The sequence below is a fragment of the Triticum aestivum genome, chromosome 3D (assembly GCF_018294505.1).
Source record: "Triticum aestivum cultivar Chinese Spring chromosome 3D, IWGSC CS RefSeq v2.1, whole genome shotgun sequence".
Lineage (NCBI taxonomy): Eukaryota > Viridiplantae > Streptophyta > Magnoliopsida > Poales > Poaceae > Triticum > Triticum aestivum.
The window spans coordinates 505,655,893-505,683,292 of NC_057802.1; the positions used below are offsets into that span (position 1 = coordinate 505,655,893).

Sequence of the window (27,400 nt, forward strand, 5' to 3'; positions counted from 1 at the left end):
ATCACCCATTTACGTTGTGACGTTTGGTAGCACACAAAGTGTTCCTCCGGTAAACGGGAGTTGCATAATCTCATAGTCATAGGAACATGCATAAGTCATGAAGAAAGCAATAGCAACATACTAAACGATCGAGTGCTAAGCTAACGGAATGGGTCAAGTCAATCACGTCATTCTCCTAATGAGGTGATCTCGTTAATCAAATGACAACTTATGTCTATGGCTAGGAAACATAACCATCTTTGATTAACGAGCTAGTCAAGTAGAGGCATACTAGTGACACTCTGTTTGTCTATATATTCACACATGTATTATGTTTCCGGTTAATACAATTCTAGCATGAATAATAAACATTTATCATGATACAAGGAAATAAATAATACTTTATTATTGCCTCTAGGGCATATTTCCTTCAGTCTCCCACTTGCACTAGAGTCAATAATCTAGATCACATCGCCATGTGATTTAACATCAATAGTTCACATCACCATGTGATTAACACCCATAGTTCACATCGTCATGTGACCAACACCCAAAGGGTTTACTAGAGTCAATAATCTAGTTCACATCGCTATGTGATTAACACCCAATGAGTACTAAGGTGTGATCATGTTTTGCTTGTGAGATAATTTTAGTCAACGGGTCTGTCACATTCAGACCCGTAAGTATTTTCCAAATTTCTATGTCTACAATGCTCTGCATGGAGCTACTCTAGCTAATTGCTCCCACTTTCAATATGTATCCAGATTGAGACTTAGAGTCATCTGGATCAGTGTCAAAACTTGCATCGACGTAACCCTTTACGACGAACCTTTTTTCACTTCCATAATCGAGAAACATATCCTTATTCCAGTAAGGATAATTTTGACCGCTGTCCAGTGATCTACTCCTAGATCACTATTGTACTCCCTTGCCAAAATCAGTGTAGGGTATACAATAGATCTGGTACACAGCATGGCATACTTTATAGAACCTATGGCCGAGGCATAGGGAATGACTTTCATTCTTTTTCTATCTTCTGCCGTGGTCGGGCTTTGAGTCTTACTCAATTTCACACCTTGTAACACAGGCAAGAAACTCTTTCTTTGACTGTTCCATTTTGAACCACTTCAAAATCTTGTTAAGGTATGTACTCATTGAAAAAACTTATCAAGCGTCTTGATCTATCTCTATAGATCTTGATGCTCAATATGTAAGCAGCTTCACCGAGGTCTTTCTTTAAAAAAACTCCTTTGAAACACTCCTTTATGCTTTGCAGAATAATGCTACATTATTTCCGATCAACAATATGTCATTCACATATACCTATCAGAAATGCTGTAGTGCTCCCACTCACTTTCTTGTAAATACAGGCTTCACCGCAAGTCTGTATAAAACTATATCCTTTGATCAACTTATCAAAATGTATATTCCAACTCCGAGATGCTTGCACCAGTCCATAGATGGATCGCTGGAGCTTGCATATTTTGTTAGCACCTTTAGGATTGACAAAACCTTCTAGTTGCATCATATACAACTCTTCTTTAATAAATCCATTAAGGAATGCAGTTTTGTTTATCCATTTGCCATATTTCATAAAATGCGGCAATTGCTAACATGATTCAGACAGACTTAAGCATAGATACGAGTGAGAAACTCTCATCGTAGTCAACACCTTGAACTTTTCGAAAAAACCTTTTTGCGACAATTCTAGCTTTGTAGATAGTAACACTACTATCAGCGTCCGTCTTCCTCTTGACGATCCATTTATTCTCAATTGCTTGCCGATCATCGGGCAAGTCAACCAAAGTCCACACTTTGTTCTCATACATGGATCTCATCTCAGATTTCATGGCCTCAAGCCATTTTGCGGAATCTGGGCTCACCATTGCTTCTTCATAGTTCGTAGGTTCGTCATGGTCTAGTAACATCACCTCCAGAACAGGATTACCGTACCACTCTGGTGCGGATCTTACTCTGGTTTACCTACGAGGTTTGGTAGTAACTTGATCTGAAGTTACATGATCATCATCATTAACTTCCTCACTAATTGGTGTAGAAGTCACAGGAACAGATTTCTGTGATCCAATAAGGGAGCAGGTACAGTTACCTCATCAAGTTCTACTTTCCTCCCACTCACATCTTTCGAGAGAAACTCCTTCTCTAGAAAGGATCCATTCTTAGCAACGAATGTCTTGCCTTCGGATCTGTGATAGAAGGTGTACCCAACTGTCTCCTTTGGGTATCCTATGAAGACACATTTCTCCGATTTGGGTTTGAGCTTATCAGGATGAAACCTTTTCACATAAGCATCGCAACCCCAAACTTTAAGAAACGACAACTTTGGTTTCTTGCCAAACCACAGTTCATAAGGCGTCGTCTCAACGGATTTCGATGGTGTCCCTTTTTTTATGTGAATGCAGCTGTCTCTAATGCATAACCCCAAAACTATAGTGGTAAATCGGTAAGAAACATCATAGATTGCACTATATCCAATAAAGTACGGTTATGACGTTCGGACACACCATTATGCTGTGGTGTTCCAGGTGGCGTGAGTAGTGAAACTATTTCACATTGTTTTAATTGAAGGCCAAACTCGTAACTTAAATACTCTTCTCCATGATCAGATCGTAGAAACTTTATTTTCTTGTTACGATGATTTTCTGCTTCACTCTGAAATTATATGAACTTTTCAAATGTTTCAGACTCTTGTTTCATTAAGTAGATATACCCATATCTGCTCAAATCATCTGTGAAGGTCAGAAAATAATGATACCTGCTACGAGCCTCAATATTCATCGGACCACATACATCTGTATGTATGATTTCCAACAAATCTGTTGCTCTCTCCATAGTTCCGGAGAACGGCGTTTTAGTCATCTTGCCCATGAGGCACGGTTCGCAAGCATCAAGTGATTCATAATCAAGTGATTCCAAAATCCCATCAGTATGGAGTTTCTTCATGCGCTTTACACCAATATGACCTAAACGGCAGTGCCACAAATAAATTGCACTATCATTATTAACTTTGCATCTTTTGGCTTCAATATTATGAATATGTGTATCACTACGATCGAGATCCAACAAACCATTTTCGTTGGTGTGTATGACCATAGAAGGTTTTATTCATGTAAACAGAACAACAATTGTTCTCTAACTTAAATGAATAACCGTATTGCAATAAACATGATCAAATCATATTCATGCTCAACGCAAACACCAAATAACACTTATTTAGTTTCAACACTAATCCCGAAAGTACAGGGAGTGTGCGATGATGATCATATCAATCTTGGAACTACTTCCAACACACATCGTCACCTCGCCTTTTACTAGTCTCTGTTTATTCTGCAACTCCCGTTTTCGAGTTACTACTCTTTAGCAACTGAACCAGTATCAATTACCGAGGGGTTGCTATAAACACTAGTAAAGTACACATCAGTAATCTGTATATCAAATATACCTTTGTTCACTTTGCCATCCTTCTTATCCACCAAATAGTTGGGGTAATTCCGCTTCCAGTGACCAGTCCCTTTGCAGTAGAAGCACTTAGTCTCAGGCTTAGGTACAGACTTGGGCTTCTTCACTTGAGTAGCAACTTGATTGCCGTTCTTTTGAAGTTCCCCTTCTTTCCTTTGCCATTTTCTTGAAACTAGTGGTCTTGTCAACCATCAACACTTGAAGTGGTCTCGTCAACCATCAACACTTGATGTTTTTCTTGATTTCTACCTTCGTCGATTTCAGCATCACGAAGAGCTCGGGAATTACTTTCATCATCCCTTGCATACTATAGTTCATCACGAAGTTCTACTAACTTGGTGATGGTGACTAGAGAATTCTGTCAATCACTATTTTATCTGGAAGATTAACTCCCACTTGATTCAAGCGATTGTAGTACCCAGACAATCTGAGCACATGCTCACTAGTTGAGCGATTCTCCTCCATCTTTTAGCTATAGAACTTGTTGGAGACTTCATATCTCTCAACTTGGGTATTTGCTTGAAATATTAACTTCAACTCCTGGAACATCTTATATGGTCCATGACGTTCAAAACGTCTTTGAAGTCCCGATTCTAAGCCGTTAAGCATGGTGCACTAAACTATCAAGTAGTCATCATATTGAGCTAGCCAAACGTTCATAACGTCTGCATCTGCTCCTGCAATAGGTCTGTCACCTAGCGATGCATCAAGGACATAATTTTTTCTGTGCAGCAATGAGGATAATCCTCAGATCACGGATCCAATCCGCATCTTTGCTACTAACATCTTTCAACATAATTTTTCTCTAGGAACATATCAAAAATAAACACAGGGAAGCAACAACGCGAGCTATTGATCTACAATATAATTTGCAAAATACTATCAGGACTAAGTTCATGATAAATTTAAGTTCAATTAATCATATTACTTAAGAACTCCCACTTAGATAGACATCCCTCTAATCCTCTAAGTGATCACGTGATCCATATCAACTAAACCATGTCCGATCATCACGTGAGATGGAGTAGTTTCAATGGTGAACATCACTATGTTGATCATATCTACTATATGGTTCACGCTCGACCTTTCGGTCTCAGTGTTCCGAGGCCATATCTGTTATATGCTAGGCTCGTCAAGTTTAACCTGAGTATTCCGCGTGTGCAACTGTTTTGCACCCGTTGTATTTGAACGTAGAGCCTATCACACCCGATCATCACGTGGTGTCTCAGCACGAAGAACTTTCGCAACGGTGCATACTCAGGGAGAACACTTATACCTTGATAATTTATTGAGAGATCATCTTATAATGCTACCGTCAATCAAAGCAAGATAAGATGTATAAAAGATAAACATCACATGCAATCATAATATGTGACATGATATGGCCATCATCATCTTGTGCCTTTGATCTCCATCTCCAAAGCATCGTCATGATCTCCATCGTCACCGGCATGACACCATGATCTCCATCATCTTGATCTATATCAATGTGTCGTCACATGGTCGTCTCGCCAACTATTGCTCTTGCAACTATTGCTATCGCATAGCGATAAAGTAAAGCAATTATTTGGCGCTTGCATCTTATGCAATAAAGCGACAACCATATGGCTCCTGCCAGTTGCCGATAACTCGGTTACAAAACATGATCATCTCATACAATAAAATTTAGCATCATGTCTTGACCATATCACATCACAACATGCCCTGCAAAAACAAGTTAGACGTCCTCTACTTTGTTGTTGCAAGTTTTACGTGGCTGCTACTGGGCTTAGCAAAAACCGTTCTTACCTACGCATCAAAACCACAACGATAGTTTGTCAAGTTGGTGCTGTTTTAACCTTCGCAAGGACCGGGCGTAGCCACACTCGGTTCAACTAAAGTGAGAGAGACAGACACCCGCCAGTCACCTTTAAGCAACGAGTGCTCCGAACGGTGAAACCAGTCTCGCGTAAGCGTACGCGTAATGTCGGTCCGGGCCGCTTCATCTCACAATACCGCTGAACCAAAGTATGACATGCTGGTAAGCAGTATGACTTATATCGCCCACAACTCACTTGTGTTCTACTCGTGCATAGCATCAACGCATAAAACCAGGCTCTGATACCACTGTTGGGGAACGTAGTAATTTCAAAAAAATTCCTACGCACACACAAGATCATGGTGATGCATAGCAACGAGAGGGGAGAGTGTTGTCCACGTACCCTCGTAGACCGACAGCGGAAGCGTTATCACAACGCGGTTGATGTAGTCGTACGTCTTCACGATCCGACCGATCAAGTACCGAACGTACGGCACCTCCGAGTTCTAGACACGTTCAGCTCGATGACGTCCCTCGAACTCCGATCCAGTCGAGTGTTGAGGGAGAGTTTCGTCAGCACGACGGCATGGTGACGATGATGATGTTCCACCGATGCAGGGCTTCGCCTAAACTCCGCAACGGTATTATCGAGGTGTAATATGGTGGAGGGGGGGCACCGCACACGGCTAAGAGATCTCAAGGATCAATTGTTGTGTCTCTGGGGTGCCCCCCTGCCCCCGTATATAAAGGAGCAAGGGGGAGGCAGCCGGCCAAGGGGAGAGGCGCGCCATAGGGGGGAGTCCTACTCCCACCGGGAGTAGGACTCCTCCTTTCCTTGTGGGAGTAGGAGAAGGGAAGGGGGAAGGAGAAAGAAGGAAGGGTGCGCCCCCCTTCCCTAGTCCAATTCGGACCAGACCATGGGGAGGGGTGCGGCCACCTTTTGAGGCCTTTCTCTCCTTTCCCGTATGGCCCATTAAGGCCCAATACGAATTCCCGTAACTCTCCGGTACTCCGAAAAATACCCGAATCACTCGGAACCTTTCCGAAGTCCGAATATAGTCGTCCAATATATCGATTTTTACGTCTCGACCATTTCGAGACTCCTCGTCATATCCCCGATCTCATCCGGGACTCCGAACTCCTTCGGTACATCAAAACTCAATAAAACTGTCATCGTAACGTTAAACGTGCGGACCCTACGGGTTCGAGAACTATGTAGACATGACCGAGACACGTCTCCGGTCAATAACCAATAGCGGGACCTGGATGCCCATATTGGCTCCCACATATTCTACGAAGATCTTTATCGGTCAGACCGCATAACAACATACGTTGTTCCCTTTGTCACCGGTATGTTACTTGCCCGAGATTTGATCGTCGGTATCTCGATACCTAGTTCAATCTCGTTACCGGCAAGTCTCTTTACTCGTTCCGTAACACATCATCCCGCAACTAACTCATTAGTCACAATGCTTGCAAGGCTTATAGTGATGTGCATTACCGAGTGGGCCCAGAGATACCTCTCCGACAATTGGAGTGACAAATCCTAATCTCGAAATACGCCAACCCAACAAGTACCTTTGGAGACACCTGTAGAGCACCTTTATAATCACCCATTTACGTTGTGACGTTTGGTAGCACACAAAGTGTTCCTCCGGTAAACGGGAGTTGCATAATCTCATAGTCATAGGAACATGCATAAGTCATGAAGAAAGCAATAGCAACATACTAAACGATCGAGTGCTAAGCTAACGGAATGGGTCAAGTCAATCACGTCATTCTCCTAATGAGGTGATCTCGTTAATCAAATGACAACTTATGTCTATGGCTAGGAAACATAACCATCTTTGATTAACGAGCTAGTCAAGTAGAGGCATACTAGTGACACTCTGTTTGTCTATATATTCACACATGTATTATGTTTCCGGTTAATACAATTCTAGCATGAATAATAAACATTTATCATGATACAAGGAAATAAATAATACTTTATTATTGCCTCTAGGGCATATTTCCTTCAAAATAGTACTCACTCCGCCCTGTAGGTTTTACATCCAATGTGAGTACATTGAATGCGATAACGTCTTATATTATGGGACAGAGGGAGTATTTAGTTTCTTTTGTCATGGGAAGGTTATACATCTAATTAATATTAGAAATGTATTTTGTAAGCTAATGTGGGCAAGATCAATATATAATTATCTAAGTTTTCTGAATTTGCAATGTCTAACTTGTTGTATTCATATTTTTTTAATGCAGTTTCGCCCCTCTTGAGATTTTTTTCAAGCTCCGCCACTGCTCAAAGAAGACATATGCGTCTAAATTTGTAGATCTGATTTGCCTCTTTAGTCTTAGGCACCAATGTAATAAGGAAAACTCTTTGTGTAAACCGACTGATCTTTCCGTTGCGTAAGCCGCGTCCCGAGCCAACCGATGAAACTCATCATGCGGTATACACGCTTCTTAATCATTACACTCATGCCATGCTTTCCCATGGACCCACCCAAGACACCCCAACCTTATCCTTCCAAGCGAGCATGTGAGCCGCTCGTCTTCTGTAACTGCTCTGATCTCCAAGTGCATGGCAGCAATGGCTGCTTCCCATCCCCGGCCACCAGCACTACCACACGATCCACACACGATGCTCCAACACAGTATTCATCGTCGGAACCTCGCCGTCGCATGCTGCCGCTGCATCCATCGTCATCACCGCTGCATCGCAGCATGCGCCCGCCACCACCGTGTGTTGCATAGCAGCATGCGCCGTCGCCGCCGCTGCATCGTAGCAATGTGCCCGCCACTGCCGCGTGCTGCATAAAAGCATGCGTCGTCGCCGTTGCCGCCGCTGCATCGCAGCATGCGCCATCGCCGTCTCGTGCTGCATAATAGCTTCCACCGTCGCCGCCGCTGCATCGCAGCATGCGCCACCGTCGCCGCCATGTGCTGCGTAGCAGCAGCATGCGTCATTGTCGCGGCCGTGTGCTGCGTAACATCCGCCGGTGTTTCGACGAAGCATTGCCGAGGCGCCGGAGATGCGCTGAAGCATCGTCAGGTTCTCCAGTGCTGCGATGAAGCATTGCCGGGGCTCCGGGGCTGCATTGGAGCATCGCCGGGCCGGTCGATGTTGCGTCGGAGCATCGTCTGCGGCCGATGGCGGGGTTGCTCCGACTAGACGAGATTCCAGCGAACGGCAGCGCTGCATTGTTTGCCGGGGAGGGGCTTCTGCTTCTAACGACTGGGCACTACGAGAGAAGAGTGCGAAGGAAGAAGATGAAGACACGCTGTTGGAAGCCTGCGATCTAACGGCCACCTATGCTTAAATCAGACGGCTGCACAGGCGGCTGATCTTTTCTAAGATCATCCGACTTACGCGTAGCAGACGCCATGTAATAATACCATAGTTTGGCCTAGAGATATCCAACTACCCTTTATGAAAATAATCAGAAAGAGATTTTAAATCATATTTAACCAAATCCCAAAAGTGATGATAAAACTCAAAAGTGAAGCCATCAGGACCAGAAGATTTATTACGTTCTGTTTTAAACACCACCTCACTTGACTTGTAGCAGTATGCCAGATCCCGATGGCACCGCCGGGGCGATATACTTGGAAACGGCCTCCCGAATAAGGCGTATCTGAAACGAGTCGTCATCGTCGTCACGGCTCCATATCGTCTCCAGCGACATACAGCGAAGCACGCACGCCCTGTCTAGGATGTGGAGCGCGAGCTCTAGGGAAGCAAGGTCTGCATCGAACCCGGTGATGACGACATCCTTTAGGCTATGGTGCGGGAGCCCTTGGTGCTTCCTGAAATAGCCACCCGCTGGCTGCTGCTGCTGCTGCTGTCGTCTATATCGTCTCGCGTCGAAAACCGGTGCACCACGCATCACCTGCAGATATATACACGTAAAAAGATCTTAATAATAATGGCAATTAATTAGCAAGCTACTACTACTTACTTCCTCCGTTCCTAAATATAAGTCTTTATAAAGATTTCATTAGATGGACTACATACGGAGCAAAATAAATGAATCTAAACTTAAAATGTATCTATATACATCCATATGTGGTTCATAGTGGAATCTCTATAAAGACTTACATTTAGGAACGGATGGAGTACGTGCTAGTGATAGTATGTAGAACTAGCTAGCTGCTACGTACATCCAACGAAAGCGCTTCCATTATCGGCGCTGAGTCGAGAAATGAATAGAGGAAGAGAAAATCGTCTCTTCCATCTCGCCCCGGCATGTAGAATTCGAGTTTCACACGCTTCAGATGACGGAACCTGTTGCCGCTGCTGTGTGGGGAAGTCATAACTACCTGCAACTCCTCTTAGTCATTAGTAGTAGTACTCCCTCTGTTTTTATTTACTTTGCATATTAACTTTGGTCAAAGTCAAGCTTTGTAAACTTTGACGAAGTTTATAGACAAAAATAGTAACATGTACAATTACAAATCAATATCATTAGATTCATTATTGAACGTACTTCCGCATCATATAGATTTGTTATGGTAAATATTTATATTCTTTTCTATAAACTTGATCAAACTTTACGGAGTTTGACATCAGTCAACTCTAATATGCAGAGTAAATAAAAACGGAGGGAGTACTACACTGCATGCATTTATTCTCTTACTAAATCGTATTTGTATATAAATAAATAGCATTTGTATTTGGTATTTGGGTTGGATAAGAAGAAGAAGAAGAAGAAGAAGAAGAAAATTTGAGTTGGAAGAAATTATTGACAAACCTTGATGTGGCGTACTAAGGTCAAGGATAAGGTCTCCAGGCGCGGCATGAGGTGCGCTAGGCTTAACAGCTGAAGCCGCGATGACTCGGTGGCTTCAGATTCGGCGGGGGCAATCAGTTGCTCGAGGTCAAACTCCGCACTTGTCACCCTGAGGGCGGGTCCAACTGACCCACAAAGCAGGGTTCCCGGCATGTGTCGGCCTTCAAACCGCAGGGACTCGACGGAGGAGCCCGATATGTCCATCTCCCTCATCGACCAGCAGCTTTTCACCACAAGAGTCCTCAGTTGCTTCAGACGATCAGGCGGCACCTTGAGGTACGCCAGGTCCTCGCAGCGCTTGAGCTTGAGGCTCTGCAGTCTGTGGCACGAGTAGAGCAAGTGCCCAAGGTCCTCCCCGGTGACGCGCACCCTCGACAGAACCAGGGTCACCAAGCTGGCCAGCTCCGGCATGGGGGCCCGTATGCTTCCCATCCGGAGGTAGAGGTGCTCCAGCGCGCCGGCCGCTGCCGTCCCGGCGGAGAGGAGCGAGCAGGGTAGCTCGTACCGGAGCCTGTCCGGGTTGTAGCAGCCGTGCGGGAGGAAGTCGAGCCTGAGGCGCCTGGTGGTCGTCGACGTCAGGGCGAGGCGCACCCAGCGGTCGACGCAGGGAGCGTCCTGCTCCCGCAGGTAGGCCAACTTGATGGTCAGCGCATCCAGTGCCGCGTCGCTGCGGCGTCGCGACATGACGGCATCCACGTGGCGCACAAAGCCCCTCGCGAGCTCGTCTCGCTCCCGCAGCGCAACGAGCACGTCGTCTTGCTGCTGCTGCTGTCCGAGTATGATTGGGGGAGGCATCAGGTTGTCCTCGCCGGCTTCATGAGGAGCGGCTGCTTCCGGTTCCGGGTGCTGTCGTCTGAGACGGAGCGTATCCTCGTCGAAGGTTAGACGAGGGTACCTCCCCCAAGCCCGTAGGAAGACGGAACACGAGGAGGACACACGAGCCGCGTCCCTCATGCACAAGCACGAAAGTATCCTGCACAGAACGTCCTGCATGCATGCATACTCCGCCGTCAGAGAGACACACCGGATGAACAGTAAATTTAAAACAAATACTAAATAAAATTTAAAAATTCTAATCTTATTTGTAGGTGTTCATGTTAGTGTGACAAGCGTGCTTGATTTTCATGTCAAATGAGATAGCGGTCTTCGCTATAAAAAACAAAATTAAGTATAACATTTGGCGTTTGATTTGTTTTTCAGCACAGGTCAAGATGCTTAAGTTTTTTCAAAAAGAAAATTGCATGTAACATTTGGGTGTCACGGTGAACACAACTGATTTTTCTCATACTTTTTACATTTATAGAAAATATTTTAACGAGCAGAAGCATATGCTCCCAAGAGTCAAGTTGGACTTTTGTGATATAGACGGACTATTTATAGGTTGCCGAGCAGGTAGTTCTTTTAGTCTTTTCAAAGCTCATCTTTTTTCTTTAATCTTCCATCGTCTTCTTCCTCTCTGTCCACCTGATCTCACCGCCATCAGCGGCCGGGGACACTCGAGCGTGCACCTGGGCCTTTCCCATCGCCGTGTTATCGCCGCCTCCCACCTCACCTTGGCGAGCCGGACCTCCCCCCTCCTCCCAAAAAAACCCTCTCATACACACACACACACACACACACACACACAAAAGAATGTACCCTAAAAAATCCCTCCACCTGTGATGCCGCGGTAGCTCATCTTGTTACATTTATAGACAATTTACATATAGCTACTGCGCATAATATAACACGAACTGTTGAATATGTACGGCGCGATGTACACGTACCTCTGGAAGATCTTCAAGCTTTGTGTCAGCGGGATGATACGACTCCATCGTCGAGCTCACCGGAAAATTCTGGTTTCACAGGCTGGACCTATATAGTTAAGCGAAAAATCTCGGATCGTGCTGGAATCCGAAACACTGTAGGACTTCCCGACGTATTCGGTAGTGGAAATTCTAACAGTTCGTCCTCGAAAACAATTTCAACAGGTAGGCTTTCAAAAATACTAATATTATAACACGGATAGATCACATCAAAATCAATGACCACGCACGTCCAGAAAACTTTGCCAAAGACACGTAACTTATGTCTCTTCTTATTTTACTTTTTTCCTTCTCTTGTTTCCTCGGTGGTACAGACTTATGCAGGGGATATGCATATATATGCACGAACCGACCCGAAGATCACCTAAACCTTTTTTTTTTGCGGGGGAAGATCACCTAAACCTACTCGTACTTGTTCTGGACTTCAAGCCGGACTCAGCTTGTTCCATATGGCATTGCAAGCTAATTCCAACGTAAACCTTTAGTACTAGTTTTCTCTTTTCGAGTAAACTTTTGATCTATTCATTTTCAATCACGACGGAATAACGAACAACAAAAATAATAATAATTACACCCGGATCCATAGACCACCTAGCGTCAACTATATGTATTGAAGCGAGTCGAAGACGTGCCGCTGTCGTTACCCCTCCCTCACCGGAGCCGGGCAAAAACTTGTTATAGTAGACAGTTATGAAGTCGTCGTGCTAAGGCACCATAGGACCAGCGCATCAAAACATCAACCATCATCGATGAAGAGTAACGTAGATCGAAAGGATGCAACCTGAACACACACGAACGTAGACAAATGACGACCAGATTCGAGCATACCCACCAAATACAAAGGTGGCTGCCCAAATCATCCGGCTGATTTCACGGGGAAATCAGTCAGGTTGCGCGTCGTTGGATTCATCTACTAACAACCGTTGGATCAGGTCAACGCGAGCAACAACCGCGTCGCCAAAGGGACGCAGCACCGCATGCTCGCGGCAGAGACCGCGCCCCCTCACACCACCCCCCCTCCCCCCCCCCCCCCCCCCCCCCCCCCGGTGATGAAGCTACACTACAGCGCCGGTGAAGCTTCATCGTTGTCGTCGCCGGCGCCGGCGATGCTAGACTGTAGCGCCTACCCCGCTGCACTGCGGCTCAGCGCCGCCGGTGGAGCTCCATTGCAGCCGCTAGTGAAGCTCCACTGCAGCACCGCCCGCCGCGCCGCAGCTCGGGGTTCACCGGCGAAGCTTCATTGCTGTTGTCGACGGCGCCGACGATGCTACACTACAGCGCCTATCCCGCTGAATCGCGGCTCAAGCCGCTAGTGGAGCTCCATTGCAGCCGCCGGTGAAGCTCAAATGCAGCACCGCCCGCCGCGCCGCAGCTCGGGGCTCGTCGGCGAAGCTCCATTGCAGCGCCTGTGAAGATTCATTGCAGCTTCGCGTGCTCATCGCAACTCCGGGAGCCGCCGTTGAAGCTCCATTGCAGCTGTCGGTGAAGCTCCATTTTGCAGCCGCTGGTGAAGCTTCTTTGCATCACCGAGCTCCGGGCCTCCACGCAAGCGCTGCATCGCAGCATCGGGAGCCGCCAACGAGCGCTCCTCTGCAGCACCGCTGCGCGCATGCGGCGGCGACGTCTGAAGCTGCGGCGGTGATGGGGTACTGCGATGAAGCATATGACGGTGACATTCTGATGCTGCGACGGTCGCCGTCGTTCCTCACCCGGTTCGTGGCAGCGGTGGATTGGTGAGAGCGAGCGTGACGACCAGAGATGGTGAGAGTTTGTGCAACGGCGACAGTGGCACGGTGCAGAGAAGTGTGCAGCACGGGGATGGAAGGAGAATGGATCTTGATGAAGGACTTGAACGTGAGGATAGGAGGTGGTGGGCCCCAAAGCAACACGCATCGGGCGGGAAAGGCGGCGGACGCAGGGACAAAATCATCCGGTTTATTTAGAACGTTTTCCAAAACAAATCCGCTGGAGACACATCTTCACACATCCATCGACGATACTAGACGCATCAAAGCTAGGTGAGTTTTAGCAATCCCGTATTTATATATACGAGATGCGATGCCTTCCTTTCCCCCAGTATATACGAGATGCGATGCCTTCCTTTTCCCCACCCTACTCAACGCAGCCAAACTCCCTCTTCGGCTCCTCCTACCTCACGCTCTCCATCGCACAATCGGCAAGGGCAAGCTCAACAAGGTCACGACGTTGGAGCAAAAAAGGTGATTGAGCTGAAGCCTTTCAACAAGTTTGAGAACATATCTGACGCCCTTTCCACTGCAACCATCATTGATAGCAAGCCCACCAACGGTTTGCACAAGCTCTTGCAGAAGCATTGCGACTGTGTAACGTAAACTGTTGCCGATTCTAAACTTGAAATTCTATAAAGGATAGCGTAAAAACTTTGATTTTTACAGCATACTTCAAGTGATAAAAACTGAAAAAAAAATTATGTCACGCTCACAACCCACAAGCAAGCAACCATTTACTGCAAAACTAAGAAAAATAACATTTACTACAAATTCCAAGTGAAGATGCATTCAAATAACACATGCAACAGATAACCTATGTCATCCGAGATATGAAAATGTCTTTATCTTATGCCAACAGCTAGCTAAGTAGGGATAGAGCATGAATTCCATTCAACCACAAGCTTGCAAACATAGTACGCAGAGTGTCGCAGCCATTTATTCTCATCGTTCTGGAATATATCCCACAGTTCCAACCACCAAGAGCGGCACAGCCAATGCAATTTCTTTTTCAACCCAACATCAGCTTCAACTACTTTGTACTAGTATGTACCAGGACGATTCTGCACTTTTAACTGTGTTCACTCCATGCCTGTCGTCTTACCACTTGAAGCTGCAAACATAAGACAAAATATTAATTACGCACAAGAGTAGACTGAAGAATGCAAACACTAGACAAAAAAATATGGCCTGCTGAATTTGTATATGCATTATGCACCAGCACAACTAAAATGTTCCTAGAACTGTATATGAATTACGCAAACACTTGCAACACAGCAAGTTAAGGCCAAAATGAAGCAAGAATGGACTAGTTTACAAACAAGTGACAATTTGGGACAAGAAAAAAACACTTGGAATCACAAAGAATTAGCTTGGCACATGACAACATAGCTAAAGTTTTTTGAATAGTATAATCCATGGACCCCTCATTAGTCATAAATAACTCAGATACATCATAAAGTGTGTAGGCAAATAGTAACAGGTTTAAAAATTTGAGTGAAAAGATGGCATAATCGTTTTCTGAATAAATTGGCCGAGGATCATCTAGGTAAAGAATGTATGCAAATACCTGATCTGTAAACTTGCCAGGTCATGTAACTTCATGTTCCAGAAAACCAATTACTACCAAAAACATGAACATGGGGATCAATCTCATTCTCATCTGTTGGTGCAATGTGGATCAAGACCAATGAACATGAGTCCTGATCTATCCAATTTCTACCAAATGATTTCTCAGTGATGCTAACATGGGAATGCAGAACAAAGAAGCAAACTGGGTGGTAGTTTGAAAAGCAAAAGTCCAGAGTCATTTTGCACTCCTCCTATGACTAAACAGCAAGCTTGCAGGAGTGTAGAAACATTTACCACTAGAAATTCGGAAACCATGATCAAGCTACAGTATAGTGGTGGTTTATGGTTAAATTACAGCACAAAACAAGGATTTGTTCGGCTCAGTGCAGGCAAAAGTATGCATAGCAACTGCAGTACCATAAACGTGACACTCACAGCTGCTCATCCTGGGCCCTCAAGCAGAGAACCAAGAAGCCCCATTGACATTGAGGACACAGAACTAGATAGATGGCCTAATATGCAGGATTCATGAAAGGTATGGTTGGCACTTCCCAGAGGTCACCAAAATAATATCCATGGTAATGATCTCGACTTATCAAACATTAGGGTACTTTGTGATCGATTCTTGGCTCTTTCTGAGTACAGAGCTCAGCTGTATGATTATCTGAAAAGTAGGACGAGTGCAATCGCACCAAATTTAACTGTACTAGTGGGCAAACTTATTGGTGCTTGACTTATTTCACATGATGGCAGTCTTCTAAATTTGGCCAAGCAGCCTGGTAGCACAATTCAGATACTCGATGCAGAGAAGGCTTTATTCAGAGCTCTGAAGTCAGAACATGCTACACCTAAGTATGGCATCATCTACCATGCATCCTCGATTGTCAGGCAGCTCCAAAACACAAGGAAAAAATTTCTCGTTCGTTTGCTTCAAAAGTCACTCTTGCCATCCGGTGTGATGCCCTTGGTGACGGTGAAGGTAACTCCATCGGTCTTTAGAGTCAACTGAAGCTTGAAACATGGGTTCAGATTCTTGAGGGTAGAGAACTAGGGAGATCTGCTGGTTCCACGAAGGGAACGCCCAAGATAGAAGTGTACGGAAAAGACTGGAAGAAGGGTGCTGGGTTAATTACTCCTGCTAAAACGTACAATCCGTTCGCTGATCTGGTTCGTGCACAATCTACCGAACAAACACCATAGAAGCTTGAGGCGGCTTCAACGAAGAAGAAACATGATGATGCGGAGACTGCACCATCAACTGAGCTTGCTGGCGAAGCAATTCAAAAAGGGTGGGAACCAGGAAAATCGGAAGAGTACAAGGACAGTGAGGAGTCTCCTGCAGGGGGTGCTAATGGCGACAAGAAAAGAAAAGGAGTCCAAGGAGAGCAAGGATCCTGACATGACCACTGCCGAAGGCAAGAAGTAAAAAAAGAAGAAAACCAAAGCACAAGCTGAGGAGATTGTCATCATGGAAGCTGAGTCTAGTTAAGGGGATAAAACAAAGAAGTAAACAGGTTGGTTGGTGAGCAATTCCCCAGAGAAGAAGGGAGAAAGGCAAGTCATTTTCTGTAGGCCTCGGTTCAAGACTTCCTATTCGGTAAAATGGAATTTTGTTGGCTAGTCTGTGTTAGTTAGCCGTGGTATAGGAACATTGCAGGGTTCAGTTTGATCATGCGGCTGTATTGAACAACTACGATTTAGACGATTGGTGAAACTTAAATTTTGCTCTATCTATTAAAAAAACATGCATATTCAGAAACAAAAAAATAGTCACGTGGAAATAGTCGGTACCTTCAAGATTGAGCCTGCTCATCATATTGGTATCTCTATCTTCCTCATCTGACTGATCGGGATAATCATTCTCAGTTTCAGGAACTAAATAGTCAACCGATTCCTCCTCGGCTTCCCAATCTTCAATCGAATGAACCGGCTCAGGCAACATTAAACCAGGATTTTGTTCCAGCCACTTAAGATGTTGTATCAGGTCCTTGATTTTGCTGCTTACTTGTAGTATCAAGTTCTCCTCTATCACATATTTGAGGTACATTAAATGTTCAAAATGCTTGGCCATGTACCCACGGTGGGAATAATAGAAGTCTTGAATTACGCCAACATCATGCACAGACGGATTCTTGATGTCAGGGAGGCACATGGGACCATAGAACTTATCGCTCAAACTGCAGGTTTGGATGTCCCGCTGCTGATCATGATACACCTTCCAATATCCGTGTGTGTCTTCTTCATAAGATGACCAAAAACCATCAGGCATACGCATTTTTCTTCGTGGTACGATGTCCTGTGGAATTGGATTGCAATATACTGCATGACCAAAAAAAAAAACATTTCAAAACTCAAAACTCGTTTTAAATATTGCATATATAATATATATCTACAGATTACAAACACTTCGTTGCCGCATATATTTCATTCATCATGATAGCTTAAATATTTTCTCTAGTTGTTATCAACTTGACATTCCTAAATCAGATGCACAGAAACACCATACAGTTTGACTTGTAAGTCATGAAAATCAAATTAAAGTTAATACAAGCATGGAGATGGTTAAGCTATATGAATGCTAAACACCACAATCCAATGAAATCCATTCTGTTCAAAAGGAGGAGTTAAACAGAGAACTTGTGACATGGCAAAACAATGACCCATGCCAGTGTCATCCCATACATGGCAAGAATTGACCAACCCAAATTCGGATGTTCCAATTGGTGGTGCACCATTGGTGTTACCAGGGTATGCAGCCACTTACTCAGTTCAACCAAAGCTGTCACATTGACCACCCTATTTATCATGTATTCCAGTAACTCCACCTCTAGTCCTATTTTCATCTATTCTAGTATGTTCCTTCGTTTTACAAGTTTTGCTATCAAGTTAAATAGAGGAAAATAAGTAATGTTTTTATTACTACAATGGGATGTAACACTTACAGCCTCCTGTGCTCAATTCCACGAATTTTGGCCCACTGTGTAGCACAATAAGATCTTTAGGATCCTTGCATAAAGACTCATTGATCATTTTGGACTTATGCTGCAGCCAAATCCTCACGCTCTCCCACCATTTGATCTTCTCCCGGCATGCTTCAATGGCGTTTGGTGACTCAGCTGGTGGTGCAGAAGGGGGACACGGCTGTTCGATAGCCCCCAGCTCCTGGCAGACAGTATGAACGCACCGTCGACGCCTGGGAGTTGATGGAAAGAACACCCTGCTTCTTATTTCTGCACCCACATCCACATCAGCGTTTTGTGACTCAGCTGGTCGTGCAGAAGGGGGACGTGGCTGCTCGATAAGCCCCAGCTCCTGGCGGACAGTATGGGAGCGATGTGGACGCCTAGGAGTTAATGCAAAGAACACCTTGCTTCTTATTTCTGCACCCAAATCGACATCAGCGTTGGCCTGTGCTCGTCTAGGAGACATCGAGAAGGTTCCCCAGGGATATAAAGGGGGCCGCAGACTTATAGTTGACAAACGGGAAGCTAAAGCAATCGGAGAAATTCAGTTTTGCCTGCCAATGCCACAAAAGTAATAATGATAGTTAAAGAGGAACTGCAATGAGTAATTGGATATAGTAACTAACAGAATACATGATCATGCAATGCAAAGAATGGCGCCAGTGGCATGCACTCTAGTTTCTTATTTTATTTCCAGCATGAATCTATGTCAATGAACATCAAGTGATAATTGTGTAACAGTAACTATCCTACCAGTTGCTAGTTGAGTTTCTATAAGCACCAGGAACACAATCAACCATCAAGGATATAAACATGAAGATACAAAATTGCCAAGTCTATAACTCGGTCGCAGCATGGGCCCCTGCTGAAAGCTTGGATTTCACTAAAACATTTCTAAGTCTGTGATTTGGATGCAGCCTTGGATGCTGCTTGGGAAGCAACTTATCACACGGCTTACCTTGCAAATGATCCTGCTCAATGCATACTGAATTCAACAGCTCCACCTTGTAGCTCAGTCCAGAACCACCCACCAACTCCTGTGCTGCATCAAGACATTTCATTATTTAGAGATGAAAGGGCATGGCAAGCCTAATTAAATGGTAGTCATGCCCTCCTTCTATTGTTATACAACAAGCATTGACTATTCTAATAAGATTGAATTGCAACAGGCCATGATACCTACTTTAGTTAATTAATTTGCAGCAATATAGTGTCATATATCACATAAACATTGAACTGTTGCAAGTCACAAAGGCACAATCACATATATGTTCTTATCAATTTACTTAACTTGTATAAATTGTTGATTGCATATAAAAGATGGCCTGCATTTAATCAGAAGTATTTCAAGCCAGATATGGTTGACAAACATGATATAAGGTAAACATGGGTGCTTTTAGAACATTTCATGTTTGCATTTCTTACAAGTTAGACCAAATTATATCTAACTCGTGGACAACTCAAGAATTTTGTTCAAAGAAAAATCACACAGATAACCTATTACAATCCCCTTTTATATAATTGTTAATTATGCAAAAAGATGTCCAATTGGAGTTTTTTATGCAATATGCAAAATATAAACTACTACAGGAAACACAGAGTTGGCCTTGGCCACAGTGCAAAATACAACGAAATAAAATCCTGTGCCATAATTATCACCAAAATGTATGAAGAAATCACTCTTCTTAGTTCACCTTAAGCTAACACTATTCTCTTTCCGAATCAAAGTGTCAAGTTATACTACTACAAGTTGTTACTTGAGAATCAAACGCCAGCTGAATGTAATGAAACAGTAGCTCATATTGGATAAACAAAGGGTTGCAACCTCAAGCATATGAACACATAACCACCCTGACCATGTATAATCCCCAATCAGTCAAACATATCAAGTAAAATTCAGAATGAGGAAGCCTAAGATCTTCATTTCAATCAAGCATATCCTACCCATTTTTTCGCAAGTCAAATGATTTAGAAGCAAGTCGTTCCAGAAGATTATTCTGCCAACCTTGAACAGATCGTTATTCGACTCTGAACGCTTTCCCGTGTCTCCTCGGTTTTCGAAAAATCACTTGAACAAGGTGATTATGTCAGTGCTAGCATGCGTTTTCTAGGGTTAAATAACACTAGCAAAAGAGGCATACATACAGAAATAAACAGCAAGTGGTGGTGGTTGGTTGATTCGGCCGGGTTAGTGTTACGGGTACGAAGTCGAACAACCAAGCGACGACATCGCAATTCACCATCTCAAAACACGCAGGGAGGCGGAGGGGGGTGAGGGCGAGCTCACCGACTCGAAATCGTCGCCGTGGTCGTTCGTGCCCCCGAGCGAAGCGAGTGGGTCGGCGGAGGCGGAGGGGATGGGCCGGCTGGGGAGCAGGGCGGAGGGGAGCCGGGTCGCGGGACTCCACCAGGCTCTCCTCGGACTCGGAGGGGTTGAGAGGGTGATCGGAGAGGAGGGGGGAAGGGAGAAACCCTCGAGCTGAAGACACCGGTCGGTGGCGGTGGGAGGGAGAGGGAAGCGGTGCGGCGGAGGAGGCGGTCGAGGATGGTTTGGGTTGGGGTTTGAAGAGAGAGGCGCGAGTGAGGGCGGCGTGCGTTTCGACTTTCGAGCCGAACGCGAAATATGTGGTTGCAGTTGCACGCAGGAGTGCTACAAGTGTTCCCTCAAAAAAAGGAGTGGTACAAAGTGTGCAACAGCAGAAGGCAGATAGTGTGGACTGTCTTTTTTTTCAAAAAAAATTCGATCTATTCATCTTCAATCATGGCAGTACAACAAAAACCATAGACCATCTAGCGACGACTACGAGCATCGAAGCGAGTCGAAGGCGTGCCGCCGTTATCGCCACTCCCTTGCCGGAGTCGGGCACAACTTGTTGTATTAGACAGTCGAGAAGTCGTCGTGCTAAGGCCCCATAGGACCAGCGCCCCAGAACAGCAACCGCCACCGATAAAAAATAGGCGACTACTAGGCGCCGGTCGACCGGCCCAATATTTCGGCCGGTCGTCGCGCAGCCCTTCGATCCCTCTGTGTCTAACCGTTCGATTGGTTTCGTTCCCCATACGCCTCACCCCTCGCACCCCCTCCTCTGAGAAAAACATGGCGGTCCGCCCTCTCGCCACCGCGTTCCACAGAGCTAATTCCTGCCCTCCCCGTTCGTCTCGCCCCCGACGCTCGTCGTCGAATCAAACCTCCAACACTCGGGGCCATCAAATGCAACAAAAAAAATCCAATGGTCCCGTATCAGCATTTACATGGCCTTCCCCTGTTCATCCATGGTAGCAGCAAAAACTGTAACATATGTATCAATCCTGAACACCATAGTAGCAAAAACTGTCAACATATGTATCAAGCCTGAACACCGTAGTAGCAAAAACTATCAACATATGTATCGATCCTGAACACCGTAGTAGCAAAAACTATCAACATATGTATCGATCCTGAACACCGTAGTAGCAAAAACTGTCAACAACCTGAACACCGTAGTAGCAAAAACAAGAATGGTTGCAGCAAAAACAGTGGTAGCAAAACTGGTACTCTGGTTCTACCCAAACAAACATGGTAGCAAAATTTTGGGTTGGTTCCAGCAAAAATCAAACATGATGGTAGCAAATTGGTACGCTGGTTCCAGCAAAACACAACCGTGGTAGCAAAAAAATGACTGGTTCCAGCAAAAAAAAGACAATGGTAGCAAATATTTGGGGCTCCTTCCTGCAAAAAAGAACCTCGCCGGATCTCCCACACTTGTTGCCGTGGTTTCAAACGCCCTGAACGCCGGCCGCCGCAGCTCTCCAGCACTTGTCGCCACTATATCCAGCACCGATGGGTGCTGGTTGCAGCACTTGTAGTCGTCGTCTTCAATCTTGTGGCCACCGTCCCAGAACCGGGTAGCGTCGGTCCCAACACCAAGCGGCACCGGTCCTAGCTCCGGCACCGGCACCCGGTCTCCCACTCGGCCCCGCCCCCTGAAGGCTTACAGGACTGGACGGTGTTTTGCAACAAAAAGCTCCGCGGAGGCCCAGTCCGGCTTGTCGGCATGAAGGCAGGGGGAGGATGGATGGGGGTGGAAGAGGGGAGTTTGCAGCGACTCGTGCAGTGACAATGGTGGCCGGCGCGATCTATCGCAAGGGAAAGCGAGGAGTGGGGAGAGGATAAGAGCCACGATTGGGAACGAGGCAGGGGAACTCTCCAGATCGTACTGGATAGAGATTAGAGAATGATGTGCGTCTGGCCCACTAGACATGTGTCTAGCGTAGAGTACTAGGAGACGCACGATATTAGTTGATCCGACGCGCGGCACGCGACCGGCCGAACGCTCGGCCGGTCCGCCGTATACAAACGTTTTCCTAAAAAATAACGTAGATCGAAAGGATCCAACACGAAGACACACGAATATAGACGAATAACAACCAGATCCGAGCAAATCCACCGAGGATAGATCCTCCGAAGACACACCTCCACACGCCCACCAACGATGCTAGACACATCACCGGAACGGGGCTAGGCGAGGAGACCTTTATTCCATCTTCAAGGAGTCGTCGTCGTCTCGCCTTCCTGGGCAGGACACAAACTTAACAAATCTAAAAAGAACGACTAACAACGGAGCCATCCCGCCGGCCTTGCCACTTTGCCAGGATCCACCGCGCCCCCATGGCCCTACGGCCACCGGAGACGAGGCGGACCTGTGGCGGAGCCGGCGAGAGGCACAAACCCTAGTTTTGGGAGGATGAGGCAGCGGCTCTACGTACCACACAGATAATGTGGACTGTCGACACGAGAACAACCAAATTCATCTTCCCGGCAAGTTTGCATTTTTTTAACTTTTGATCTATTCATCATGCCATGGCAATACAAAAAACTCAGAAATAACAAGAAATGCATCCATGTCCGTAGACCATCTAGCGGCGACTACAAGCACCGGAGCGAGGCTAAGGCATGTCACTGTCATTACCCCTCCCTCACTATAGTCGGGTCAAACTTGTTGTAGTAGACAGTCGAGAAGTCGTTGTGCTAAGGCCTCACAGGACCAACACACCAGAACAACAACCGCCGTCGATGAAGTGAAGTATAGATCGAAAGCATCCAACCTGTAGACACACGCACGAAGATGAGCAAAGGATGGATCCAAGCGGATCCATCGAGGATCAGCACCGACCGAATCCCGCAAGGCCCGGTGGAGACACACCTCCACACGCCCTCTGACGATGCTAGGCGAATCACCATAACGGGGGCAGGCGTGAAGAACCTTATTCCATCTTCAGGGAGTCGCCACTGAAGGAAATATGCCCTAGAGGCAATAATAAAGTTATTATTTATTTCCTTATTTCATGACAAATGTTTATTATTCATGCTAGAATTGTATTAACCGGAAACATAATACATGTGTGAATACATAGACAAACAGAGTGTCACTAGTGTGCCTCTACTTGACTAGATCGTTGATCAAAGATGGTTATGTTTCCCAACCATAGACATGAGTTGTCATTCGATTAACAGGATCACATCATTAGGAGAATGATGTGATTGACTTGACCCATTCCGTTAGCTTAGCACTTGATCGTTTAGTATGTTGCTATTGCTTTCTTCATGACTTATACAGGTTCCTATGACTATGAGATTATGCAACTCCCGTTTACCGGAGGAACACTTTGTGTGCTACCAAACGTCACAACGTAACTGGGTGATTATAAAGGTGCTCTACAGGTGTCTCCGAAGGTACTTGTTGGGTTGGCGTATTTCGAGATTAGGATTTGTCACTCCGATTGTCGGAGAGGTATCTCTGGGCCCTCTCGGTAATGCACGTCACTATAAGCCTTGCAAGCATTGTGACTAATGAGTTAGTTACAGGATGATGTATTACGGAACGAGTAAAGACACTTGCCGGTAATGAGATTGAACTAGGTATTAAGATACCGACGATCGAATCTCGGACAAGTAACATACCGATGACAAAGGGAACAACGTATGTTGTTATGCGGTTTGACCGATAAAGATCTTCGTAGAATATGTAGGAGCCAATATGAGCATCCAGGTTCCGCTATTGGTTATTGACCGGAGACGTGTCTCGGTCATGTCTACATAGTTCTCGAACCCCTAGGGTCCGCACGCTTAAAGTTCAATGACGGTTATATTATGAGTTTATGTGTTTTGATGTACCGAAGGTAGTTTGGAGTCCCGGATGTGATCACGGACATGACGAGGAGTCTCTAAATGGTCGAGACATAAAGATTGATATATTGGAAGCCTATATTTGGATATCGGAAGTGTTCCGGGTGAAATCGGGATTTTACCGGAGTACCGGGGGTTACCGGAACCCCCCCGGGGGGTTTAATGGGCCAAGATGGGCCTTAGTGGAGAAGAGGAGGGGCGGCCAGGGCAGGCCGCGCGCCCCCTCCCCCTCTAGTCCGAATTGGACAAGGAGGGGGGCGGCGCCCCCCTTTCCTTCCTCTCTCCCTCCTCCTTCCCCCTTCTCCTACTCCAACTAGGAAAGGAGGGAGTCCTACTCCCGGTGGGAGTAGGACTCCTCCCCGGCGCGCCTCCTCCTGGCCGGCCGCCTCTCCCCCTTGCTCCTTTATATACGGGGGCAGGGGGCACCTCTAGACACAACAATTGATCTCTTAACCGTGTGCGGTGCCCCCCTCCACCATAATCCACCTCGATAATATCGTAGCGGTGCTTAGGCGAAGCCCTGCGTCGGTAGAACATCATCATCGTCACCACGCCATCGTGCTGACGGAACTCTCCGTCAAAGCTCGGCTGGATCGGAGTTTGAGGGACGTCATCGAGTTGAACGTGTGCTGAACTCGGAGGTGCCGTGCGTTCGGTACTTGATCGTCGGATAGTGAAGACGTACGACTACATCAACCGCGTTGTGCTAACGCTTTCGCTTTCGGTCTACGAGGGTACGTGGACACACTCTGCCATCTCGTTGCTATGCATCACCATGATCCTGTGTGTGCGTAGGATTTTTTTTTTGAAATTACTACGTTCCCCAACAGTGGCATCCGAGCCTGGTTTTATGCGTAGATGTTATATGCACGAGTAGAACACAAGTGAGTGCTGGGCGATATAAGTCATACTGCTTACCAGCATGTCATACTTTGGTTCGGCGGTATTGTTGGATGAAGCGGTCCAGACCGACATTACGCGTACGCTTACGCGAGACTGGTTCTACCGACGTGCTTTGTGTTGGGGAACGTAGCGATAATTCAAAATTTTCCTACGTGTCACCAAGATCAATCTAGGAGATGCTAGCAACGAGAGAGAGGGAGTGCATCTTCATACCCTTGAAGATCGCTAAGCGGAAGCGTTACAAGAACGCGGTTGATGGAGTCGTACTCGCGGCGATTCAAATCGCGGAAGATCCGATCTAGCGCCGAACGGACGGCGCCTCCACGTTCAACACACGTACAGCTCGGGGATGTCTCCTCCTTTTTGATCCAGCAAGGGGAGAGGATAAGTTGAGGGAGAACTCCAGCAGCACGACGGCATGGTGGCGATGGAGCTCGTGGTTCTCCGGTAGAGCTTAGCTAAGCACTACGGAGGAGCAGGAGGAGTTGGAGGAGGAGAGGGCTGCGCCAGGCCAGGGGGTGCGGCTGCCCTCCCACCCCCTCACTATATATAGGGGGAAGGTGAGAGGAGGCCGGCCCCTCTAGATGGATCTAGAGGAGGAGGCGGCGGCCAGGGGAAACCCTAGATGGGTTTGGGCGCCCCCACCCCCTAGGAAACTTGCCCCCCAAGCCGGGAGGGGCGGCTGCCCTAGGGGTGGCGCCCCCACCTCTCCTGGTTACGTGAGAGGGGTTGGGAGGGGCGCACAGCCCCTTAGTGGGCTGGTTTGCCCCTTCCCCTTGGCCCATAAGGCCCCCCAACGCTTGCCGGGGCCTCCGAAACCCCTTTCGGACATGCTGGCCATAGCCTAGTACCCCCGGAACAATTCCGGACTCCAATACCCTTCGTCCAATATACCGATCTTCACCTCCGGACCATTCCGGAGCTCCTCGTCATGTTCGGGATCTCATCCGGGACTCCGAACAACCTTCGGTAACCACATACTATTTCCCATAACAACCCTAGCGTCACCGAACCTTAAGTGTGTAGACCCTACGGGTTCGGGAACCATGCAGACATGACCGAGACGTTCTCCGGCCAATAACCAACAGCGGGATCTGGATACCCATGTTGGCTCCCACATGTTCCACGATGATCTCATCGGATGAACCACGATGTCGGGGATTCAATCAATCCCGTATACAATTCCCTTTGTCTATCGGTATGTTACTTGCCCGAGATTCGATCGTCGGTATCCCTATACCTTGTTCAATCTCGTTACCGGCAAGTCTCTTTACTTGTTCCGTAACGCATGATCCCGTGGCTAACTCATTAGTCACATTGAGCTCATTATGATGATGCATTACCGAGTGGGCCCAGAGATACCTCTCCGTCATACGGAGAGACAAATCCCAGTCTCGATTCGTGCCAACCCAACAGACACTTTCGGATATACCTGTAGTGCACCTTTATAGCCACCCAGTTACGTTGTGATGTTTGGTACACCCAAAGCATTCCTACGGTATCCGGGAGTTGCACAATCTCATGGTCTAAGGAAATGATACTTGACATTAGAAAAGCTCTTAGCAAACGAACTACACGATCTTGTGCTATGCTTAGGATTGGGTCTTGTCCATCACATCATTCTCCTAATGATGTGATCCCGTTATCAATGACATCCAATGTCCATGGTCAGGAAACCATAACCATCTATTGATCAATGAGCTAGTCAACTAGAGGCTTACTAGGGACATGTTGTGGTCTAAGTATTCACACATGTATTACGGTTTCCAGTTAATACAATTATAGCATGAACAATAGACAATTATCATGAACAAGGAAATACAATAATAACCATTTTATTATTGCCTCTAGGGCATATTTCCAACAGTCTCCCACTTGCACTAGAGTCAATAATCTAGTTCACATCACCATGTGATTAACACTCAAAGTTCAGATCGCCATGTGACTAATACCCAAGAGTTTACTAGAGTCAATAATCTAGTTCACATCACCATGTGATTAACACTCAATGAGTTCTAGGGTTTGATCATGTTATGCTTACGAGAGAGGTTTTAGTCAACGGGTCTGCAACATTCAGATCCGTGTGTGCTTTACAAATCTCTATGTCATCTTGTAGATGCAGCTACCACGCGCTACTTGGAGCTAGTCCAAATAACTGCTCTACTATACGAATCCGGTTTACTACTCAGAGTCATCCGGATT

General features: G+C 46.1%; 1 protein-coding gene, 1 long non-coding RNA gene and 1 pseudogene across 2 annotated transcripts; 1 reads left to right on the forward strand and 2 right to left on the reverse strand.

Annotated features, from left to right (window-relative positions):
- Positions 1–8,701: 8,701 nt before the first annotated feature.
- On the reverse strand, positions 8,702–12,142 carry LOC123075103 (uncharacterized). Its single transcript, XM_044497780.1, has 4 exons — positions 11,811–12,142; positions 10,006–11,031; positions 9,416–9,574; positions 8,702–9,144 (listed from the first exon to the last, which is right to left on the reverse strand). The coding sequence occupies exons 1-4, from the start codon at positions 11,856–11,858 to the stop codon at positions 8,806–8,808; spliced, it is 1,572 nt and encodes a 523-aa protein (XP_044353715.1). The 5' UTR covers positions 11,859–12,142; the 3' UTR covers positions 8,702–8,805.
- A 756-nt stretch (positions 12,143–12,898) lies between these two features.
- On the forward strand, positions 12,899–16,655 carry LOC123076406 (probable nucleolar protein 5-1; annotated as a pseudogene).
- A 2,431-nt stretch (positions 16,656–19,086) lies between these two features.
- Positions 19,087–20,760, reverse strand: LOC123080040 (uncharacterized). The gene is made up of 2 exons (XR_006438214.1): positions 20,417–20,760; positions 19,087–19,171 (listed from the first exon to the last, which is right to left on the reverse strand). It is a non-coding gene; the product is annotated as an uncharacterized lncRNA (long non-coding RNA).
- Between the last annotated feature and the right edge of the window lie 6,640 nt (positions 20,761–27,400).

What these genes read in the sequence shown, in the direction of transcription:
- LOC123075103 (XM_044497780.1), bottom strand. Translation starts at nt 11,858, where the DNA reads ATGGAGTCGTATCATCCCGCTGACACAAAGCTTGAAGATCTTCCAGAG. An exon ending in CCTTAGTACGCCACATCAAG is followed by an intron (nt 9,575 to 10,005) that starts GTTTGTCAATAA and finishes GAGGAGTTGCAG; the next exon opens with GTAGTTATGACTTCCCCACA. An exon ending in TGGAAGCGCTTTCGTTGGAT is followed by an intron (nt 9,145 to 9,415) that starts GTACGTAGCAGC and finishes ATATATCTGCAG; the next exon opens with GTGATGCGTGGTGCACCGGT.